This window comes from Arachis duranensis, chromosome 8 (genome assembly GCF_000817695.3).
Source record: "Arachis duranensis cultivar V14167 chromosome 8, aradu.V14167.gnm2.J7QH, whole genome shotgun sequence".
Classification (NCBI taxonomy): Eukaryota; Viridiplantae; Streptophyta; class Magnoliopsida; order Fabales; family Fabaceae; genus Arachis; species Arachis duranensis.
In genome coordinates, this window is record NC_029779.3 from 24,438,190 (window position 1) to 24,459,469 (window position 21,280).

The 21,280-nt window shown below is 34.9% G+C and overlaps 2 protein-coding genes across 5 annotated transcripts; both read left to right on the top strand.

The window, feature by feature from the left end:
- The first annotated feature begins 1,809 nt into the window (after window positions 1–1,809).
- LOC107461429 (protein SEMI-ROLLED LEAF 2) lies at window positions 1,810–10,335 on the top strand. Of its 3 annotated transcripts, none has more exons than XM_016079915.3 (21): window positions 1,810–1,983; window positions 2,205–2,278; window positions 2,538–2,697; window positions 3,101–3,175; window positions 3,556–3,671; window positions 4,004–4,118; window positions 4,360–4,488; window positions 4,957–5,004; window positions 5,238–5,434; window positions 5,516–5,712; window positions 5,981–6,273; window positions 6,539–6,688; window positions 6,784–7,104; window positions 7,327–7,476; window positions 7,936–8,011; window positions 8,411–8,538; window positions 8,664–8,858; window positions 9,107–9,247; window positions 9,335–9,463; window positions 9,544–9,750; window positions 9,899–10,335. In XM_016079915.3, exons 3-21 carry the CDS (start codon window positions 2,563–2,565, stop codon window positions 10,040–10,042), a joined length of 2,946 nt encoding a protein of 981 aa, XP_015935401.1. In that variant the 5' UTR covers window positions 1,810–1,983; window positions 2,205–2,278; window positions 2,538–2,562; the 3' UTR covers window positions 10,043–10,335. The 3 variants fall into 3 exon arrangements, with proteins under 3 accessions (XP_015935401.1, XP_015935400.1, XP_020984754.1); XM_016079914.3 differs by having other exon boundaries at window positions 2,205–2,261; XM_021129095.2 differs by lacking the exon at window positions 2,205–2,278.
- Window positions 10,336–13,347: 3,012 nt separating this feature from the next.
- Window positions 13,348–20,882, top strand: LOC107461428 (ATPase family AAA domain-containing protein At1g05910). 2 transcript variants are annotated; one of them, XM_021129093.2, is made up of 11 exons: window positions 13,348–13,458; window positions 13,782–15,266; window positions 15,683–15,781; window positions 15,873–17,660; window positions 17,749–17,937; window positions 18,082–18,224; window positions 18,383–18,628; window positions 19,193–19,379; window positions 19,506–19,571; window positions 19,696–19,945; window positions 20,291–20,882. In XM_021129093.2, the coding sequence occupies exons 4-11, from the start codon at window positions 15,903–15,905 to the stop codon at window positions 20,608–20,610; spliced, it is 3,159 nt and encodes a 1,052-aa protein (XP_020984752.1). In that variant the 5' UTR covers window positions 13,348–13,458; window positions 13,782–15,266; window positions 15,683–15,781; window positions 15,873–15,902; the 3' UTR covers window positions 20,611–20,882. The 2 variants fall into 2 exon arrangements, with proteins under 2 accessions (XP_020984752.1, XP_052108972.1); XM_052253012.1 differs by having other exon boundaries at window positions 13,782–17,660.
- Window positions 20,883–21,280: the final 398 nt, after the last annotated feature.

Here is a 21,280-nt window from a genome sequence, read left to right on the forward strand (position 1 = left end):
GGTGTTAACTCAATAATTAATATTGATAAAATGTGTTGGCCTCTTAACATTTTTTACCACCAATTGAGTATTTATTCATAGTATCATTGAAATATGAGATATCCAATCAAGTTTTTTTTTTTAAATTGTACTAAAAAATATTATTATTTATATTTTATAGAAAAATAAAAACATTTTTATTAGACACATTTACAAAGATACTTCCATTAAACACAATTATAAATAAGAGTTGGCAGATATTGGCAGAAATGTTGTTGGTAACGTAGCGGGATTATATATGTATATATCATCTTCATATAAAATATTCGTCTCTATATGAGTGTGTTTATTGGAGGCGCAATATCTCCTTTCAACTAGGTTTTTTTCTATTACTATTATTATTTTAAATGGTTGGTGATTCAATTTTGTTGGCAATTAACAGGTAGGGTTACCAAGTAATATAACAATGTCTAGTTGTCTATTGACAATGGGTCATACACAAACCAATCATGACAATGTACTATCACTGTTCTGAGGTGTTGATCTGAAACCGATAAGGTAAGAATGGGTCTAAATATCACAATCCAAAGTGCTTCCACATTCTCGCTTGGATGGTGGTGATGATGGTACGTGTAAGAAACTCCAAACTCAAGTTAGTAAGAGTTTTAACAGGTTATGTATAAGTTGAATGAAAAAAATACCTAGTGTGAGTATTTCTAGAGTATAGAGTAGGACTTAGTCATCTTTTGGAAATAATTTCAGATGATAATAGGAGGTTATTATCCTCGCAATGCGAAAAGTTACTCCATCTTGGTTGGGAGAATTGACTTGCTTTTCAAATCACGCCAGTTACCAAGTTAAGGGATCTGAATTTAGACGATCTAATTGGTTTAGATTCAGTTAAGGAGGGACGAGGCATCGTATAATCAAACAAAGTCACACAAAAAAAAGTCCAATTTACTCGAAGAATTGTGATCATCTAAAATGAAGAAGTTGGTAAAGTAAAAAATTTTGATCAATCTAAAGTTTAATTACTATTGATTTTGTAACTTATATGAAATATATGTCCCACTATTTTAATTTAAAGATAATTAATTTTTCACTTTATTATTTTACTAATTTTTTCACTTTAGAAAATCTTGATTCCTAAAAAATGCTTGTTGGATAAGTTAGATTAGGCTACTCTATGAACCTCATGAATAATTTGATCTAATCACTCGTTATTTTGGAAGTCAAAAATACAAATAAGTAACAATAATATATGCATACAAAGCTTTAGGGGTAAACCCAATGAGTAAATCACACGTGAAGCTAATTCAAAAAGATAAAATTCTATTTTTGGTGAAAAGCATATTCAATTATATGGCGTGCAAATGTATAAAAGCAATGGAAAAGAAAAGAAGGGAAGGGAGTGGCGGGACATTTTCTTCCTTTGGGAATAATCAAAAGGCAACAGCAACACCAATACCAAACCATATCATAAATTTCGGGACCGTTTTGCAACCTTGCAGCTTTAATTTGTTCCTTAATCCTTACCAGTTATTACTTATTATCATCACTGTTACTGTTTTTCCAATTGTACTGGACCATCCTACATTCATTTTTAGTAAATTCACCGATAACAGTTTCACCAGTTATAAAAACTAAATCAGAAAGAAAGAAAAGAAAAACGAAAAAACGATCTGAAACTCACGTGGCTTTGACAGTTACTGCCACGACAGCCCAATTTCCCACGTGCGACATGGTCATCAGTCAACTACTCCCCCATAAGGCACAAACCTTCCACCCTCTGCATTTTATTTTTTATTTTATTTAATATACCAAATTCTCAATATTTATTTTTTGTCCTAATTAGCAAAATATTTTTGAAGTATTTTCCATTTAATTCAATATGATACAGATTTCTTCGCCGAATTTGCAATTTCCAATTCCGTCGTATTAACGTCAATAGGCGGGGGCGAGTTGCACCCTCTGACTCTGACCCCCCATTGCCATCTTTCTAAGGTTCCTTCCTTTATTTTCTTATTTTTATTTTTAATTAAATAATTTTACTATTTTGTTCTGTTTTTTTTCATTCGCTGGATTTTTCTTTTTATGATTTGATTCCATCTGCAGTTAGTTATTAGCGTGGTTTTGTCATTGTTGTGCGTTTATTCTTCTTTCAGTTTTCTTTTCCGAGCGTAATTTGTATTTTTTCTTTTTGTTCGTGGAAATTTTGGTTTCAGTATATGGTTTGGATCGCGATCGGAGAAGGCTGATTTTGCAAAGGAGTTGGAATTTCGGTAATTGGAATTGATAGGTTCCTATTTCTCACTTTGAAGAATGATGATAAGTTGATATAGTAGTTTAGTTTTGATTCTGAAAACTTGATCCTGCAACATTTTTGTTTTTTGGGTTTTGGAATTCGTTAAGCTCTTTATGAGCTATACATTGAGCTGAATTTGGAACCCTTGATGAACACAATTATGCTGAATTGTGTGGAATTTTGACTTGTGAGTAGTGGAACATGACTGGTGGAGGCAAAGTTTGAGGCTTATTTGAATGTGTTTTGTTTTCAGAGGGGGTTTGTGAATTCCTAGGAAGATGGGGGTTATGTCCAGACGGGTTTTACCCGTCTGTGGTAACCTCTGTGTCTTTTGCCCTTCACTACGCCCAAGATCAAGACAACCGGTCAAGCGTTACAAGAAGTTGATTGCTGATATCTTCCCACGGAATCAGGTCAACATTTCAGCTTATGTTTCTATGTATATATTCTTATGTAGACACTATGCATGAGATGGTTTAGTTTCTGGGAGAATGGTGGTATGAATTGTTTAAAACATGCTTATCTAAGTTTCACTTCTGGGTTGGTGTATTTATTTTCCATAACAGGTATACTTTTCACATAGTTTTCTTAGCAAACTCTTCTTGGAGAATGTTATAAGTAATGAGATTTTTGGTTTTATGAAGAGAGGTAGTGCCTTTGGAGGGTGTTATATGATAAACTTACTAGAATAGTTGACAAAAGATTTAAAATGCTTTCAGACGCCCCTTTCACCTTTTCACCTCTCCCCTCCCCTGGCTGAACTTGAAGATAAGAAAGAATTATTCTCTCATGCACTCGGATTACTATATTTTGCAGGTTCCTGAACCGAATGATAGGAAAATTGGGAAGCTGTGTGATTATATTTCTAGGAACCCGTTGAGAATTCCCAAGGTATTAGTATTATTCTTCGAAGCCTTTCTTTTATTTTTTTTAGTCCATTTGTTTCATGTAACCAATAAAATCATGACGTGGTTGAGGACATTGTGATCACCACTTTCAGTTGGAAATAGAAGATTAATATTTTGAATGAGAACAAGGTAAAAGAAACATTTGTCGTTTAATATTTTAAACTCAGGAAAGAGTTGTTACTGATTGCATTTAGTGACCTTGCATAGCTGAAATATTCATGCACAGTCTCACCTAATTTCAGTCTTGGCATATCTTATATATAAACAAATACTGATGAATCAATTTAGGTTCTGATTTTTTTTAGTTATTATTTTTAATATTGAATTGTCATTACTAATTTTTTGTTGTATTTTCCTTGGCAGATTACTGATAACTTGGAGCAAAGATTTTACAAGGATTTACGTAATGAAAACTTGGCTTCAGTGAACGTTGTCTTGTGTATATATAAGAAATTGTTATCATCGTGTAAGGAGCAGACGTAAGTTTTTTATGTAATTTTAATTCATACGTTCCGTCGATTAATTGGTATGAGGGGTTCTTTTTATTTAGTTAGTTTTTCTTTTTTTGGAAGAGAGAGAGAGAGAGAGAGAAAAGATTTTTTTGGGGGGTTACTCCTGGATGTAGAATATGATGATAATCCCTTATCTAAATTATGATTCCAAGAAGAGTTAAAGAACCCTTTTTTTATGTTATTTTCTTTTCTATTAGGAAGTGGGTCGAGTAGTGTCGGTTTTGGTTCATTTAACTTTCTACTGTGCTACTTCATTTTATTAACTAATAATATTCAAACTATGGTTCTTAACATTGCAGGCCACTTTTTGCTAATAGTTTATTAGGGATCATTCGGACTCTTCTAGAGCAAACTCAGGCAGATGAACTGCGGATCTTAGGCTGCAATACTCTTGTTGGGTTTATAGATTGCCAGGTATTTGGCAACCTTTCTGACTTCTGAGCATTGAATTCAGTAAGGTTATGATGCAAGAGTTGTGCCGCCACTTTAAGGCATATTCACTGATTTCAACTTCTATTTCTAGCTTTATCAGTCCAACTTTCTGAGTCTTGCTACTTGATGCTGTTGCCTTTGTAGAAAATGTAGAGTAATCTTATATTCATATTCTTTGAATGGCTTTAGTGTAGAGGTACTGACACTTCTGAGTTAAAAGTAGACAGATGGTACATATATGTTCAACTTAGAAGGTTTTATCCCAAAACTATGTCAAATGGCTCAAGAAGTGGGAGATGATGATCGAGCTCTGCTTCTACGCTCTGCTGGATTGCAAGCTCTATCCTGCATGGTAATGCTTCTGGTCTGGTTCATTTGTTACCTCCTGCAGAATATGCTTATGCATTTCTGTGTTCATGTAAGAAAGGGTTTTACTTTACTTTATTGATGAATATACACAAGGATCTACGTGTCCTATTTTCTCTACAAAAAGGAGTGCCGTGGGTATACATAGACAATTGAAAACATGGTCATTAGAAGTTTCAATTTGTCTGCTTTATAGTTTTTAAATAGTGAAAAGGGTATGTGCTGGAGGAGATAGAGTACAACCTGGTAAAACCCAGTAATTAGAGCTGAAGAAGGCTAGAAGCTTTGTTCGCAAAAAGTTTTAAGAATAGTACTTTTAAATCATTTAAATGAGCTAGTGGCTTCCTTGTTCAGTTGTTCCTACCACACTATTCTTCTGTTAGTTTCCTTTAAAGGTCATTCTTTCCTTCTACTGATGCCTTTTGTTCTCACCCCTTTTTCTTTTCTTCACCAGGTGCAGTTCATGGGTGAGCACTCACATCTTTCCATGGATCTTGACAAAGTGAGTATTATTTTACACTATTTTTTCAATTATTGTTGATTCATGCAAGCAGTGACATATAGCTGGGTTGGATTATTTTAGTGTGTCTGTTTTTTTTTTTTATCCTCTAACTTTTGCACTGAAACTTGGGTGAATTTTGTGGTTAGTTTGCACTTGAACCAAAACTATTTTTTTGGTAATCTCATTGTTTTTCTTTTTTTTATTTCTTGTTCATTATTTGGATTCTGAGATAGATTATATCAGTGGTTTTGGAGAATTACATGGATCTCCAATCTACATCCAATGTTGCTGCGGTAGAGAAACTTGATTTACAATCTCAGAATCAGTTGGCTCAAGGATTTCCTAAAGAAGCAGATGGTGGACATTCTTTACCAGATATCTCTACAAAGAATTCTTCCTCGTTGACAAGAACTGAGATGGAGTCTAAGTTGTATGTCTTATTGTTATTTTTGTCCCCACTTTATTATGAAGCTGACACTGTTTACACCTGAGAGCCTCACCACTTTTACAGGGACACCACTAAGGATCCTACATATTGGTCAAAGCTTTGCTTGTATAATATGGCCAAATTGGCAAAGGAAGCTACAACTGTGCGGCGTGTCCTTGAACCACTTTTTCATAATTTTGATATTGAAAATCACTGGTCTTCCCAAAAGGGTGTTGCATCTTCTGTTTTGACGTATTTACAAACCCTTCTAGCAGAATCAGGTAGCCTTGGAACATTCAGTGCTATATATTGTCTCGACTTACTTAACAAAGCCTTTTCCCACTAGATGGGGTTGGCTAGATGGATCCAAAGACGTCATTGCGTCGTGGTCATGCATAGGGATGTGCAAAGTTTTACGCCGGCTGTTGCAAACCTAACACAACCCTCTCATGAACCGGCTATGTAAACATAGGCCGAGTTATACATGATGTTCTCTGATTTTGATACTTTCTTTTTTCATGTAATTAATTATTGCATTTTGAATATCAGGCGATAACTCTCATCTTTTGTTGTCCATCTTGGTCAAGCACTTGGATCATAAGAATGTTGCCAAGCAACCTATCCTACAAATTGATATAATTAACACCACCACTCACCTCGCACAAAATGTGAAGCCGCAGTCCTCAGTTGCAATCATTGGTGCAATATCTGACCTCATTAAACATTTAAGGAAATGCTTGCAAAGTTCAGCTGAGTCTTCGAGCGTTGGGAGTGATGCATATAAGTTAAATATTGAACTTCAATCTGTTATAGAAAGGTGTATATTACAACTTTCAAACAAGGTATGTATGAAATTTTGTTTTTCTTTTTATATTTGTTATATGACACCTGGCATTATTCTAGGGCTATGGTTTTATTGAGTGAAGTTTCTTGGACTCTAGATGTGTACAGATCCTTTCTGTTGTTTGTTAATGTAAACGTTAAAAAGCTACCAGTAACCTCTTTTTTAGAATGGGGATTGTTAGAATTGAGTGTTGATATAATTATTAGATTATTGAAATTGACTTTGTTGTAGCAGTCTTATCAGAATGCTTCTCCTTTTAACAGGTTGGGGATGTAGGACCCATTCTTGATTTGATGGCTGTGGTTTTAGAGAATATTTCTACTTCTACCCTCATAGCCAGAACAACAATCTCTGCTGTCTATCAAACCGCAAAATTAATCAGTTCTGTCCCTAATGTGTCATATCAGAAGAAGGCAAGCAGTCCTACTTAGACTGGAAATAACATTTCTACCTATTCAGCTTTATTCATTTATCTAAAGACATAGGGTGTTTTCTGGACTTATTCCAGGCTTTCCCTGATGCCTTGTTCCATCAATTGCTTGTGGCCATGGCTCATCCGGACCGTGAAACACAAATTGGAGCACATAGTGTCTTCTCTATGGTGCTTATGCCATCAATGGTTTCTCCTTGGTTGGACCAGAAAACAAAGATGGCTATGAAGGTACAGAGTAATAGCTTCCACATTCAGCATGATAGTTTCTCTGAAGCAGAACACTTAAATGGGAAACTGCTAGAAGGAAACACGGTTGCAGGAGTTACTGGGGATAAAAATGCTGTTCATCCATATCGTGGTTATAGCTTTACTCGTGCACTAACTGATGGAAAAGAGGTATGACATTTTCTACTTATCAGTATTAATTGTATTATCTTAATAGTGCCATAGTGGGAGCGCATGATATGATGGAGTTTGTGTCGATCATATTTAAATTTTAATGATTCTTCTTGGATTCAATTTTATTACATACATCTATCAGTTGGTTTGGTCATTTATTTTTTCTTGTCCAACAATGGAGACCCTTGGTTGTTCCTAACCATGGGTTATTCTTTTTAGGATTTAGGTTCTCTTAGATTGAGCAGTCACCAAGTGAGTCTGTTGCTTTCTTCTATCTGGGTTCAGGCAACCTCTGTAGAAAATGGCCCTGCAAATTTTGAGGCAATGGCACACACTTTTAGCATCTCTTTATTGTTTACTCGTTCTAAGGTGAGATTGATGTATATCAAGTGTCATGATTGGTTTTAAATATCTGTGATCTGTGAAAACATCAAAAAAATGACTTTGCTATTTTGTTCATCATTCATATATTGTCTAAATTTTGAATTATATGTTTTCTAGTAGCTGGGTTGCTTTTTTTTTTTTAAATTTATTTTGCAGATACATTGGTTACCATAAAAGCCTCCAAGTTCCAATTTATTATGAAATGCAATTAGCTATTTCAGCAACTTAAAAAGAATATTTCAAGTTGGTGTCAAAATGGAGCCTGCATTTAGTGGCAGTGGCAATAATTTTGACAGCAAACTTTATCTTTACAGAAATGAAAAAAAAAATGCTATTCATAGCCTTTTAACTAATCCCGTTAGCTTTAAAATCTGTTTATCCAAATCTGTTTTCATATTTTAATTAATTTTTATAATTTAATGGTGATATGAATTGCTTTGTCAGGCATCCAATTACAGGGTTTTGGCTAGATGTTTCCAATTAGCATTCTCCCTTCGAAGCATCTCTTTGGACCAAGAAGGTAAGTTGGATGTACGGGTGATTTTCTTATCTGTAGGAAGGAATGACATAAGAGTACTCCTGTCTCCATGGATTCAAGGCTGGGAACAGAGTCATCATTGAATGACTTATTTTTATACAAAAGAGATAAATGTTATTTCCTTTGGAACAGAGGCAATAATGGAATCACAATTTCAGTGTTTTCAAATGTTTACCTTTAGATGAATTGTCCTATTGAGGGTGAGTTTGGTATGAGAGTGAAAAAAGGAGGTAAAACTATAAGGATCAAATTTTCATGTAATTTAACCCATAAACCCCTGCATAAAATTTTATACTGTTTTTTCTCTCATTCCTAACTGACCCTGAGAATAATAATTTCTCTGGTGAAAATTCTGATTCCTTCCTTGCATGTCTGTTAAAGGAGGCTTGCAACCAACTCGCAGGAGGTCCCTTTTTACCTTGGCTTCATACATGCTTATGTTCTCTGCCAGGGCAGGCAATTTCCCTGATTTAATTCCGAAAGTTAAATCATCCCTGACAGAGGCTACAGTAAATTTCTTCTCCGAATCTCTTGACTTATCCTCATTCTATGGCCTTGTTCTTCAGCTTCCTTTCAATATATTTGTATTTTTTTTTAAATAATGAGGTTAACAAGTTAAGTCATAAATCAACAGGTAGATCCTTTTCTCAAATTGGTTGATGATATCAGACTGCAAGCTGTTTGTATAGAATCAGAAAAGACCATTTATGGGTCACAAGAAGATGAAATTGCCGCTATAAAGTCACTTTCAGCTGTAGAATCGGATGACGAGCAGTTGAAAGAGACTGTGATATCATACTTTATGATTAAATTCTCAAAATTGTCCAAGGTAATATGAGTAATATGCTTGGGCTGACATTATCTTAAAATTGATCAATTTCTTTTAGTTTTTACAAACACATTCGTAATAAGTGTTACTTAGGCCTAATTAACCCATTGGTATTATGCATTTATGCAAATCTTATGCAAGGTATGTTCACAATATGTGTTGATAAGCTAAAGTTGCAGTCTAGTGGCTTGTTGAGGATGTTTTATAAGCACATTTGCTGAAATATGATTTTTATTTTTGTTTAACAGGATGAGTTGTCCAACATAAAGACACAAATTCTACAGGGATTTTCCGTTGATGAGGCATATCCTTCAGGACCTTCACTGTTTATGGAGACACCAGGGCAATTTTCTCCACGTGATCAGATTGAGTTCCCCGATTTTGACGAGGTAAATTTAATAATTTATCCAAAACTACTTCTGTTTATTGGCTTTTGAAAAGTTGTGTGCCTAATATTGTGGTGGGTCATTTTCCAGATAGAGACTTCAAAGTTTTCGATTGGTGAAGAGTCTGGGCCTGAACCAAGCGGAAGTCAGTCTGATCGCAGAACATCACTCTCAACCAATACTGCTGATGTTCTAAGTGTTAACCAACTATTAGAATCGGTAAACATTCACACTATAGTTGATTGGGGACTGTGTTTCTTCTTCTTCTCTCAAACACGTGGATTATTTTGCATGGACAGGTTACTGAAACTGCACGGCAAGTTGCCAGTTTTTCCATTTCCTCAAATCCTTTACCCTATGACCAAATGAAGGACCAGTGCGAAGCGCTTGTAAATGGGAAACAAGAGAAGATGTCTGTTCTTCAGAGTTTCAAGCATCGATCAGATGTCAAGGCCATAGTTCTTCCAAGTGAACGGGGAGTAGAAGTTCCCCCTCTACCAACTAAGGTTAGTGTGTTTACAAAAAGGAGTTGATTTTTCTGTAAACAAAAGTTATGGATGAATTTTTTTCTACAGTATCTAGGTTCTAGATAGGATTTAAACTAATGAAGTTAATTACTTAGAAATGATATGTTTGTACCGTGCAATTCTGCAGGTGCAGAAACTTTTACAAGATGATTTGAAGTTAGTGAGCCAGGAGCAATCTATTTCGCAGGATCAAGTTCTAGTGCAGCAAAATTCTCTGAGACTACCACCTTCAAGCCCTTATGATAAATTCCTGAGAGCTGCGGGATGCTAATGCAAACTATGTTGCAAAACATAGAAGCCATTTTTTCATTATTTGCATCGATGATAAACTAAATGCTGATTATTGAGATGGTTTTTACCATTCTTGCCCAAAGTGTGGGAAATTTAAAAGATATACTGCCTTTTTTTTTATCTTTATGTTGAGATGGGTGGGGAGAGAGGGGAGGGGGGTGTTTCTTTCCAGCAAATGTATAATTATGTCGATAAATTTCATTATAATTGTCAATATTTAAAGAGATTTTTAGGAATAAAAATGGTTATGGTTATAGGTTGCCACTTTTATTACTGTTTAAGCTTTGTGTATTTCCCATTTATCTTTTACTATTATAAAGCCTTTGGTGGGTAAGAAAACTGAATTTTTAGTCAAACCGGAAGAATATCGTTTTCCTTCTCTTCTCTAGTGATTAGTGATCACAAGTGATATATATTTAAGAGTTTGGAATTATTTAAAACAAGATTTGAATTTTCTATAAGTGAATTTAACATCAATTCAAATTTTCACATGTTTTTATTTAGTTCTATAAAAGTAGAGTAAAAAATATACTTGATTTTTGCGAAATTAAAAAATACGATTTTGTTAGGTACACAATAATTTTTGTAAATAATGTGAATAATAGATTTTAAAATTAACTTAAATAAAAAAATATTCCATTTCAAATACCTCCTAAACCTTAACGTCAAGTCGAATCAAAGAAATAATCATCTTATTTATACTTTTCTTAAAAAATAAAATAAAGGGGACCCGTATTTATGAATGTGATTTGGGTTTGGATTCTTCTGTACTCTGCTTGGCCTAGAAACAGGGGCACGGATTCGGTACGCAGGAGACGTTTGAGTATCGAAACGCCAAAAATATGTTTGGCACACCGGTTAGTTAGAAAGTGTCAAATAAAAATATTTGTCTTTTGTGAGTCTTTTTTGCAATTCTTTATAAAATAAAGGGGTCAATTTTTTAATTTTTTAAGTGAATATATTTAACTTAATTATTAAAGTTAGTTATACTCAGTATTTAATTGACTATTAGTATTGCTTCTCTCTTCTTCTAGGTTTTCTTCCTCTCTTTTCACTGCCGTTGCAAGCACCGTCCCTATCATTATTTTTCCGTTCGTTGACAACTCCCCGTTCGCTGACAACTGACTGAAACCTCTCCACCGCCTCTCCTACTCGCTCTGTCATCGCTACTGTTCCAGCATCACAATGACCAAAATATATACAGATACGGTTTCAATTTCAAATCACGGTTTCAATTTCAAATCACTGTTAATCTCAGAGTTCAAAATTTTGAAGCAATCCCAGCGATAACCATGAAATGCGCTGCGTGATTCTACTGTGTTTCACTTTTTTGCACTTGACTTGTGGACAGTTGACAGGAAGATTTAAAGTTTAAGTGAAATTTATGTAATTCCATTTTGAAATGAAAGAATTATACCCAGCTTCAACTCTTCGGCGAACATTGCGGAATAGGGAAGAATGCGGTGGGCGCAACGGAACCAGCCAAAATGCCTCTCACCCTTCCTGTGGGCAAATTCTATTTGTTATATTAATTTTATTAACTATGGTCATATGCTTTGAAAAATTAGTTTTTTTAGATTAATTTTATTAATTATAGTTAAAGTGTGTTCGGATTAAAGTTTGTAGACCGGAATTTGTATAGAATTAATTTTGTAAAATTAATTTTAATCAAAACTTAGTTAGTATTAATGTAGTTTATTTTTGATAATTTTTATATTAAAATAGATTATAATAAACTAAATATTGTTTGAATTATACTATTCAAAATCATTTATAGATAAAAATTACTGAAAAGAGCATAAATTTAAATAATTATTTTATATTATCTTATAATTTTTTTTAGATATTAAAATAAATTTTAATAGTCTATTTTCTAGTATTTACAGTACTCTTTAGTACTCTAATAGAATTAATAAAATCATAATACAAATAAAAAAAATTTCATACAAAAGAAACAACAAATAAAAAATTCATATTAAACAAAAAATAATAAGAATTTTATAAAAAATAATAATATCCATGAGAGAGCATTAAAAAAAATATTATGAAAACAACAACAAAATTAATCATATAAATAATAAAAAACAAAATTGATAGATAGAAAATAAATTTTAATCTAACGTGAACAAATAAAATTTTTAAGAAAATTAAATGTAGGTGGCTCCAAGTGCTGAATCAAATATGATTCGAATTATTTTGACAGGGACTAATTCAAATTTAAGAGATTAAAATTACTCTTTTTTTAGCTAATTCGAACTAATCTCATTCGAATTACATTAAAATATATTTTTAGGTGATCCATGTTACTATTTTTTTGCTTTGATAGAATCACGTAATCTTCTCTTTCATTTGGTTTAATATGGCATTTTTATAACTTACAGTAATATAATCTAAGAAATTAATTATTATTTTAGATAATTTTATTGATGAGAAATTAATAATTATGTTAGATTAATTTATTAATTATAGTAATATGTTGTAAAAAATTAATATTTTTTATTAATTAAAAAGCTATAAAAAATTAATATTTTATTAATTAAACTTTAAAATTTACTAATATGTTCTGATTTTGTATAAAATTAGGGAGAGAGAGAAAGGGAATACGGTTAGAAAAATGGTGGAGAAGAAGAAAAAAGAATGGAATTGAAATCCATAGCTGCCGGCATCCTCAATCTCTCCCTCTCTCTCAACCATCTGATGGATCCGATCTTTGACGCGATCAACATCCGAGATCTCTTTCCAATGGCGCCGTTTCCAGTCACAGCTTTTTTCCGACGATTTTGCCGGAGTCTTCAAGCTCTTCTCTGACCATATGGTTGATGCTGGGGTGCTCGAGCTTGTGGTGAAGATTAGGAAGAAGAGGGAGGAGTTGATGGTGAAGAGGGAGCTGTTGAAGTTTGTGAGGATAATTTTTGCGGCGAATAAGATGTTGGAGAGTGTTAAAAAAGCGTTGAAGAATGGACGGTTTGGTTTCTCTGAAGAAAGGTTGAAGGAGCTGAAAGTGACATTAACATAACAGGAGATACTTAATTCTAATTAATTTAAGCTAATATATTTCTAATCTTTTGATATAAACCCACATATATTTTTGATATAACAACAATAACCATAAAAGAATAATATTTTTAAAGTAACCCCACTGACATAAAAGCTGCAAAAAAAACTAGCTAGCCAATCACATCAAACTACATTTAGAATGATCTTAACCGTTGGACTAAAAAAATATAAAAGATCTAATGACTCCTCAATAAAAAGGCACACCAATAAGCCAAACAAGCTTTTGGCATTTCGGTACCCAAAAGAAGGGCGGCTTACCGAATCCGTGCCCTAGAAACAGAAACAGAGGCAACTCAATTCTCTTTCTCTCTCTCTCTCTATTCATGCAGCATCGATCAGGTTCCTTCCTTTTTTTTTCTTTTGATTCTGCGGGATGCTATACTTCGCTTGTTTTGCACTCATGCACTTCCTATTTTTCTTTTTTTAAATAAAAAAATTATATTTCTTTTATGATCCATGTGAATAGTACTCATGCAACCTCTTTTTGCTCTGTTCGTTTTTAATTTTTCCTTTTTTTTTCTACGTTGCTCTTTGATTCCTCGCCTTCATTATAAGCATCAATAATGTGTTTTGATACATGCAAACGCTTTGTAATGTAAAATTAGAAAGAAAAACAAATTTCTTTCTATTTTTGGGTCGTAATTTGTTTTCATGCTGCATAGGTCTCTCTCTCTAGAATTTGTAAATCAGATAGAGGAATGCGTCATGCTGAATAGGGATTTGCAGGTGCAGCTTACTGAGATAGATGTATTCTGATCACAGATATTTGTAACCACTGGAGTTAGTGTTCTTCTGATGTATCCAACACGATCGAGACAAGGGAATGACCCGAACAAGCGATAGGATCAAGTCAAGGACTAAACTTTGTGTACGACCAAGATTGGATTGCAGCTCAAATCTTATGGGCAACAAGAAAAGCAAGAACAGGAGAAGGACGACAGCTTTGCGAATTACCAAAATCTTGTGTCCTGGGAATCGGCACCTGCAAGATTTGGATTCTAACGTATGTATCCGCAATCTAAATAGGGTTGAGAATCATCGATGTTATTGGGAAGGCTTTACAGTCATATAAGTTTCAAGGTTCTGTATCATAATCATTCTGATGAAAAGCGGGTGCCACATGAAATTTTTATTGTGTGTCAATTCTTGAATTATGTAAATTATATCATTGCAATGACTCATGGAAATCATTATTTGTCAAAACTTGGTTCTTGACTCCAAGTGAAGTTATGAAGTAAAAGATACCTGGCAGGTTAAGCCATTTATGATTAGAGTATAAATTAAGGTGTATTTATTGCTGATCTTTTCCTGTTTCTTTACTGTCTTTTTGTTTTGCAGTGACATTCAAAATCTGATTGTTATATTTTGTTAGGTCTGTGTATTGCTTACTACATTAGCTCTTTGGAACCCTAATGATAGAACTGCTGAAATCGCTTTATTATTTTGGACTGTTGGACTGAAAATTATTCTTCTTTTCCTGACACTGTATTTGATCCTTATGTCCATTTGGTTCTGATGTACATATATTTGTGAATCCTTCACCCAGGACCCAGCTCAACATTTGCAGCCCTCCGGTTGAACAAATTTTCTCTATCCTCTTGTTTTGGGAATTTGAAAGCTTCCCCACAACTCTATTGAGGGGTCTTTTGTTTGGAATGTGATACTTAATAGAATTAACCAAAATAGTCTGCTAGATTTGTCAACTCACAAGTTTCTTTCTTATGATGCTTTGATACAAATAACATATTTTCTTTCATTTGTGAGTTGTGGCATTGCTAGGAAATGCTGCGCCGAAATAGTATCCTTCTTTATACCTCTTTCCTTTCTTGTACTTTTTTTAATAGGTCAAATTACATCTAAAGAGAAATATCTTTCCTTTTTAGGCTTCATTGTTTAATTTTACTCTTTTTAAAGGAAACCATGGCATTGAATAATATTATTTAGTTGTTGTATAGTATTGTTGTGTTAGGGTGAGTATCGGCGCAATCGTAAATATTCTACATCGACTTGGAGACTCTTGGTTTAAAATTCTGGAAACGACCTCTCCGCGTGCAAGAGTAAGGCTGCGTATATCTGCTCTTTCCGAACACCAACACATGAAGCCATTGATTCTTGTGTATAAGAAGGCCTAAGTAGTCTGCTTGAAAGTATGGTTTGTATATAATAGTTATTTGTGTATATTGCACCTACTTTTATTGCTTTAGCTGTGAATGTTGTTTGATATATGCAGGACAATCATCAACATCTGATTCAGTGGATGTGCTTTTATGAAAACTTTTGTGTTCCCCTTTTGATTGAATCTTTGTCCTTGAATGACGTTTTCGCTGGAAGCAACTGATTGTCTTTGATGAATTGATGTAATAATTGAAAGGCAGCAGAGACCTAAATTAATATGTGCTTACACTGGAAAGAAGATATTATTTTGTAATCTTGTATACTTATTTCATTTAATCATTTATTATAACCTGCCATTTAATGTTGGTCGAATAATTGTATTCATTCCTCGATTATGAAACGAGATGTTTTAAATTCCGGCTCTGTGCCATCTTTTCTTTATTCACAGTCTGGCTTTGCCAGTCTTCGATGTTCAACAAGGGAGAGAAGGACTGTGAATTGTGTAGATTACACTGATAGTTCTGAGGCCAAGGTCAAAGGCATAGTGGTGAGGTTTTGTACTCTATCTAGTGTAAAATTCTGGGTGCTAAGCTGTGGTTCAATGTTATTGGAGCTGAAGATTTGTGGTTTTGTTTCAGAGACCTGCATATAAATCATAGAGAAACCAGATGAACAATAGTTTCAATCAGCACAAGATGATGTGTTATAAGCGCAAAAGAGCTCTGAAGACTACATCGACCCCTGGACGTGAAGGTCTAAGACCTAGCCATTTGACAAGGGCTACTGTAGGGCAACAATTGATTTCGGAATCAGATGATAAACAGGAACTTGCAGAAGAGAAGAAGGTTGGGAAAGATGAAACAGAAAATGGAAATGTTGATGGTGAGAATGAGATTGATGAAGATGTTGAGGATGTAGGAAATGAAGATGGTGATGATGAAGGTGGCAAAGAAGAGCAGGTTGGGAGAAGACGTTACGATCTTCGGAATCGTCCAGATGTCCGCAGGTCCTCCATGGCAGAATGTAAGATCCAACCGAGATCTCCACAAAGAGTGCTACATCAAGGCATGGGCACTAAGGTTAAAAAGGGTGTAAAGAAGGGTGGATCACGAGTGCAGAAGCGTTGTTGGTTAAGGCCTGCATATTCTGATGATTCCCGTATTGTGGATGAGCTGAACCAATATCCTGCTATTCCATGGGGTCATGGGGACAGCAGACCTTGCCAACCATGGCTTTTTGGAGGATTAGACATGCATGGGATAACAACTTGGGGATTAAATGTTGCTGCCTCAGGTTGGGTTCATGAAGGAGATGCTTTTTCCACCTCGGTAACTGGGGTTCAAACTGCTGGACCAAGCTCTAAGGGTGGGGCAGATATCCAACCTTTGCAGGTCGTCGATAGTGCCAGTTTTGATGATATAGGGGGGCTCTCTGAGTACATTGATGCTTTGAAGGAAATGATTTTCTTTCCCTTGTTGTATCCCGAATTCTTTGCAAGTTATCATATCACACCACCTAGGGGGGTGTTGTTATGTGGCCCCCCTGGCACAGGCAAAACTTTGATTGCAAGAGCTCTGGCTTGTGCTGCTTCAAAAGCTGGCCAGAAGGTCAGCTTTTACATGCGCAAAGGAGCAGATGTGCTAAGCAAATGGGTTGGTGAGGCTGAAAGACAACTGAAACTACTTTTTGAAGAAGCTCAAAAGAACCAACCTTCTATCATATTCTTTGATGAAATAGATGGACTTGCACCTGTGAGGTCTAGCAAGCAAGAGCAGATTCATAATTCCATTGTTTCCACCTTGCTAGCTTTGATGGACGGTCTTGATTCTCGTGGACAAGTTGTTCTGATTGGAGCCACCAACAGGATTGATGCCGTTGATGGAGCCTTGCGGCGCCCTGGTAGATTTGATCGGGAATTTAAGTTTCCATTGCCTGGTTGTAAGGCACGTTCTGAAATATTAGACATCCACACACGCAAGTGGAAACATGCTCCTTCAAATGAACTGAGAATGGAACTTGCATCTAGTTGTGTAGGATATTGTGGTGCCGACCTAAAGACCCTCTGTACTGAAGCTGCTATTTGTGCATTTCGTGAAAAATATCCACAAGTCTATACTAGTGATGACCAATTTCTCATAGATGTTGATTCAGTCAAGGTTGAAAAGTATCACTTTACTGAAGCTATGTCAACAATTACTCCTGCTGCTCATAGGGGTGCAATTGTGCACTCTAGGCCATTGTCTCTAGTTGTTCGACCATGTCTTCGCAGGCATCTAGAGGCAGCCATGGGTATTGTATCTGATATTTTCCTTCCAGTTTCAGTTGCATCAGAATTTATTAAACAATCAACGCATTCCTTTGGGCGCGCAATTCCACTTGTGTATCGACCTAGACTTCTACTTTGTGGAAGTGAAGGTACTGGGCTGGTAATTATCCTGTAACCTTTTAATGTTAATTAAAAGTTTGTTGTTGCAGTAGTCAAAGACTGAATATACGTACTATTTACTATAACAGGATCATCTTGGGCCTGCAGTTTTACATGAACTGGAAAAGTTTCCTGTTTTTTCATTAGGTATTTCAGTTCTTGTATCAGATTCAAGTGCAATAACACCAGAGGAGGCATTGATTCATATATTTAATGAAGCTAGACGAACAATACCGTCAATTCTCTATTTACCACAGTTTGATGTGTGGTGGGAAACTGTGAGTATATGTATCCTAGTTCTGTAATTATGTATGCTTAAGGAACAGAATCTGCATTTCCAAATTTAATCTCATTTGGACAGGTTTTCTAATTGTATAGCTGCTTTAGTGCTGCCTTAATTGACTGATTCAATAATCTTTCAGGCACATGAACAGCTCCGGGCTGTTCTCCGAACCTTACTAGAAGAATTGCCATCTGACTTGCCTATATTACTGTTTGGAACATCATCAGTCCAGCTTGCTGAAGTTAAAGAAGTGCCTATTTCAGTTTTCCCTCATGATTCAGTGTATGTTAAAAGTGAATTCTATTTTACAGCCAACATCAATTTGAGTTCTGAAGTGGGTGTTTTTTTCTTTTGATCAACACATTGGCTGTTTTAGTAATATTCCTCCTCGCTGGAATTTTATTTCTGGTATACTTATGGTATTTTACCCTTGTGAACAGTTATCAAGTGAACATACCATCAGCCGAAGATAGGATGCTGTTTTTTAATGATTTAGTGGAAGCTGTTTTGTCGGTCTTTTCTGGGATAATGAACAAGAAACCCCTGGACACAGGATGCTTTTCTGAACTTCCCAAGGCACCTAAACTAGCAAGTGGTCCAAAGGCATCCGAACTTAAAGCAAAGGTGGAAGCTGAGCAACATGCACTCCGCAGATTGCGAATGTGCCTTAGAGATGTTTGTAACAAGTATGTCAACAGCTTGGGAGATCTATTTAGTGTGATTTCTGCCGTTTGAAATGATGGTTGCATAATATGTTATTGCCAAACATTTATCCGGATGGATATGTAGAGCTTGTGTGATTCCTTGGCTAAACAAATTACATGACTCCTAAACGATTCTTAGGTTAACATACTTGTGGATGCTTCAGTATGCCAGATTTGTTACTAGGTCTATGCAATTCTCAAAACATTTTTTTCTTAACCTTTTGGCCTATTCTTGGTCTGATTGATGTCTGAAACTTCTAATGACATTGTTGCAGAATGATCCTAAAGTCCTTAATGGGTTTTGTTTTATTAACCAAGCTCTGAATGCTATCTAAAATACACCAACCAAAATATCTATAAATTGTTTTAAATTGATATAACTGATGTGAGTATGTGACAAATAAGCATTGCAAGTAAGACAAGTGCAACTAATATGTTCTAAATTCATGATTTCTTGGCTTCACTTGGGACATTGTCATCTTTAATTGAACACATAAAGCTTCTCTCTCTGGTTCTCTGATTTTGTCTCTTCTGTTCCTGTGGCAGGATATTATATGACAAGCGATATAATCTCTTCCATTATCCAGTCTCAGACGAAGATGCTCCTAATTATCACTCAATTATCCAGAACCCGATGGACATGGTAACCATGTTACAGCGTGTTGATAATGGCTGGTATATTACACGTTCTACATTCCTACAGGACATTGATCTTATTGTTTCCATTGCAAAGGTATGCATCCTGTGGCCTTTAACTTGGCTGGGTCCTATCCACTGTCCATTCTTGTGATGTGACATAGTTGAAAATGATTGAGAGTGCTTTATTATCTGAATTTGATCCTTTTTATTTTTCCCACAGGTTTACAATGGAGAGGATTACAACGGTGCTCGGATTGTGAGTAGAGCTTGTCAGCTCCGTGATGTGGTATAAATGAACTTCCTTTTATGATTAGTTTTGATCTGGAGCTTTTGTGCTGACGACTAGTGTCTATAAATGTTCAGTTGTGCACTCACCTTGCTTCTTTTTTTCTTCTCTTTACATTTGTCAGGTGCATGGGATGATCTCACAGATGGATCCAGCATTAGTTGCATACTGTGACAAGATTGCTGCCCAAGGTGGCCCGGTTCATTTGTCTAATGAATTAAGGGGGTCTACATTCCCTGCTACTCCCGTTGTACAACTGGGAACTGCCACTAGATTGAGTGCTCGACTTCGTAATGTCGAACCAGAGGTTAGTGTGGATCAGAGCTATGAAGCATTGAAGCACACTAAGAAGAGTTCTGATGTTGCACGTGGAGGTATGGATAGATTCATTTACAATATGCTTGTTATTTATGTTCCAATGTAAAATTAACAAATTATAATATTTGGAACTCATTCGAATTGTACCTAATATTAATGGTGTTTTAGCTATCATGAGTGGACCTGAGGCATGATAATCATGAATGTTACATCAGTGACGAATCTGTAGAACTTCTGGATTCCATTTACTCCCTTTTAGTATTTGGTTACCACTTCTGTATGCATGCGTATAAATACGCTGGGTTCCGTGTTGCTTGGTTGCAAATTATCAATTGATTGTTCACTGTTTTCCTTTAATCAAATACTGATTATATGAAGTTTTCAAAATTGGGTTTAAATAGCAAAAGATAAGTCAGGACAAGAGCCTTTACCATCCAAGAGTCAAACCCAATCAACTGATGAGAATTTGCATGGAACGGGTACAAATGAAAGTGTTCATGGTAGCAGTCTTGAAGACGCCACGATATCAGATACTGAACTTTCAACAAGATTGCAGTCTATTAAGCAGCTTTTTGTCGAGCGCAGCGACGGTTACAGCATTCCACAGCTCGAACAGCTCTACTCAAGAATCATGAAGAGGGTTTCCCAAACCAAACTTGATTGCAAGACCTCAGCTGTGAGTTTTTTATTAAACTTTGTTGAGGATGGTGCAAATTTTTAAATTACTGTGAAGAAGGGAAAGGTTCTAAGTCGAAGATCGTATACACAAATCAAACTAAATAAATTTATTTACAGGCATTCTTTTCCTCAAATCCAAAGTAGCATAGCTATAGGAAGAAGCCAGGATTAAATGTCTATGGTAATTACATACCAAACTCTGCTGGCATGGATAAATTTTACAAGTTGGCATTTTTTAAGATATTTTTGTTGTTTAGATATTGAAATTGATGTTTAGATATTTTTTGTTGAAAAGTAGTTTTAAGATAATTCTTTATTTGGATTGTGTTTCATTTACATGGTAAAATATTTTATATTTAGAGTCTAAAAATACTATTTGTATACCAAAATCAGCCATCAAAATTGGTCACTAATATATTTATATATAAATACATGTGTTGTTCAATTTATTTTTAATGTGTATTTGTATTTCAATATATATTTTATATTAGTGGCTAATTTTGATGTACATCTAGCATGATTGAAATTTAAAAAAAAAATATAATGATTAAGTACTCCTTTATTTGATAATTTGGTAGATACCAAACAGCTTTTTCTAAAAAAAGAAAAATAAAAACATTTTGAAAATGATTAAGCTGTTTTGGAATTTATATCACAAAAACCTATATATATCTTTACAACTAATTTTAAATTCTAAGTTTTTCAAGAACAGG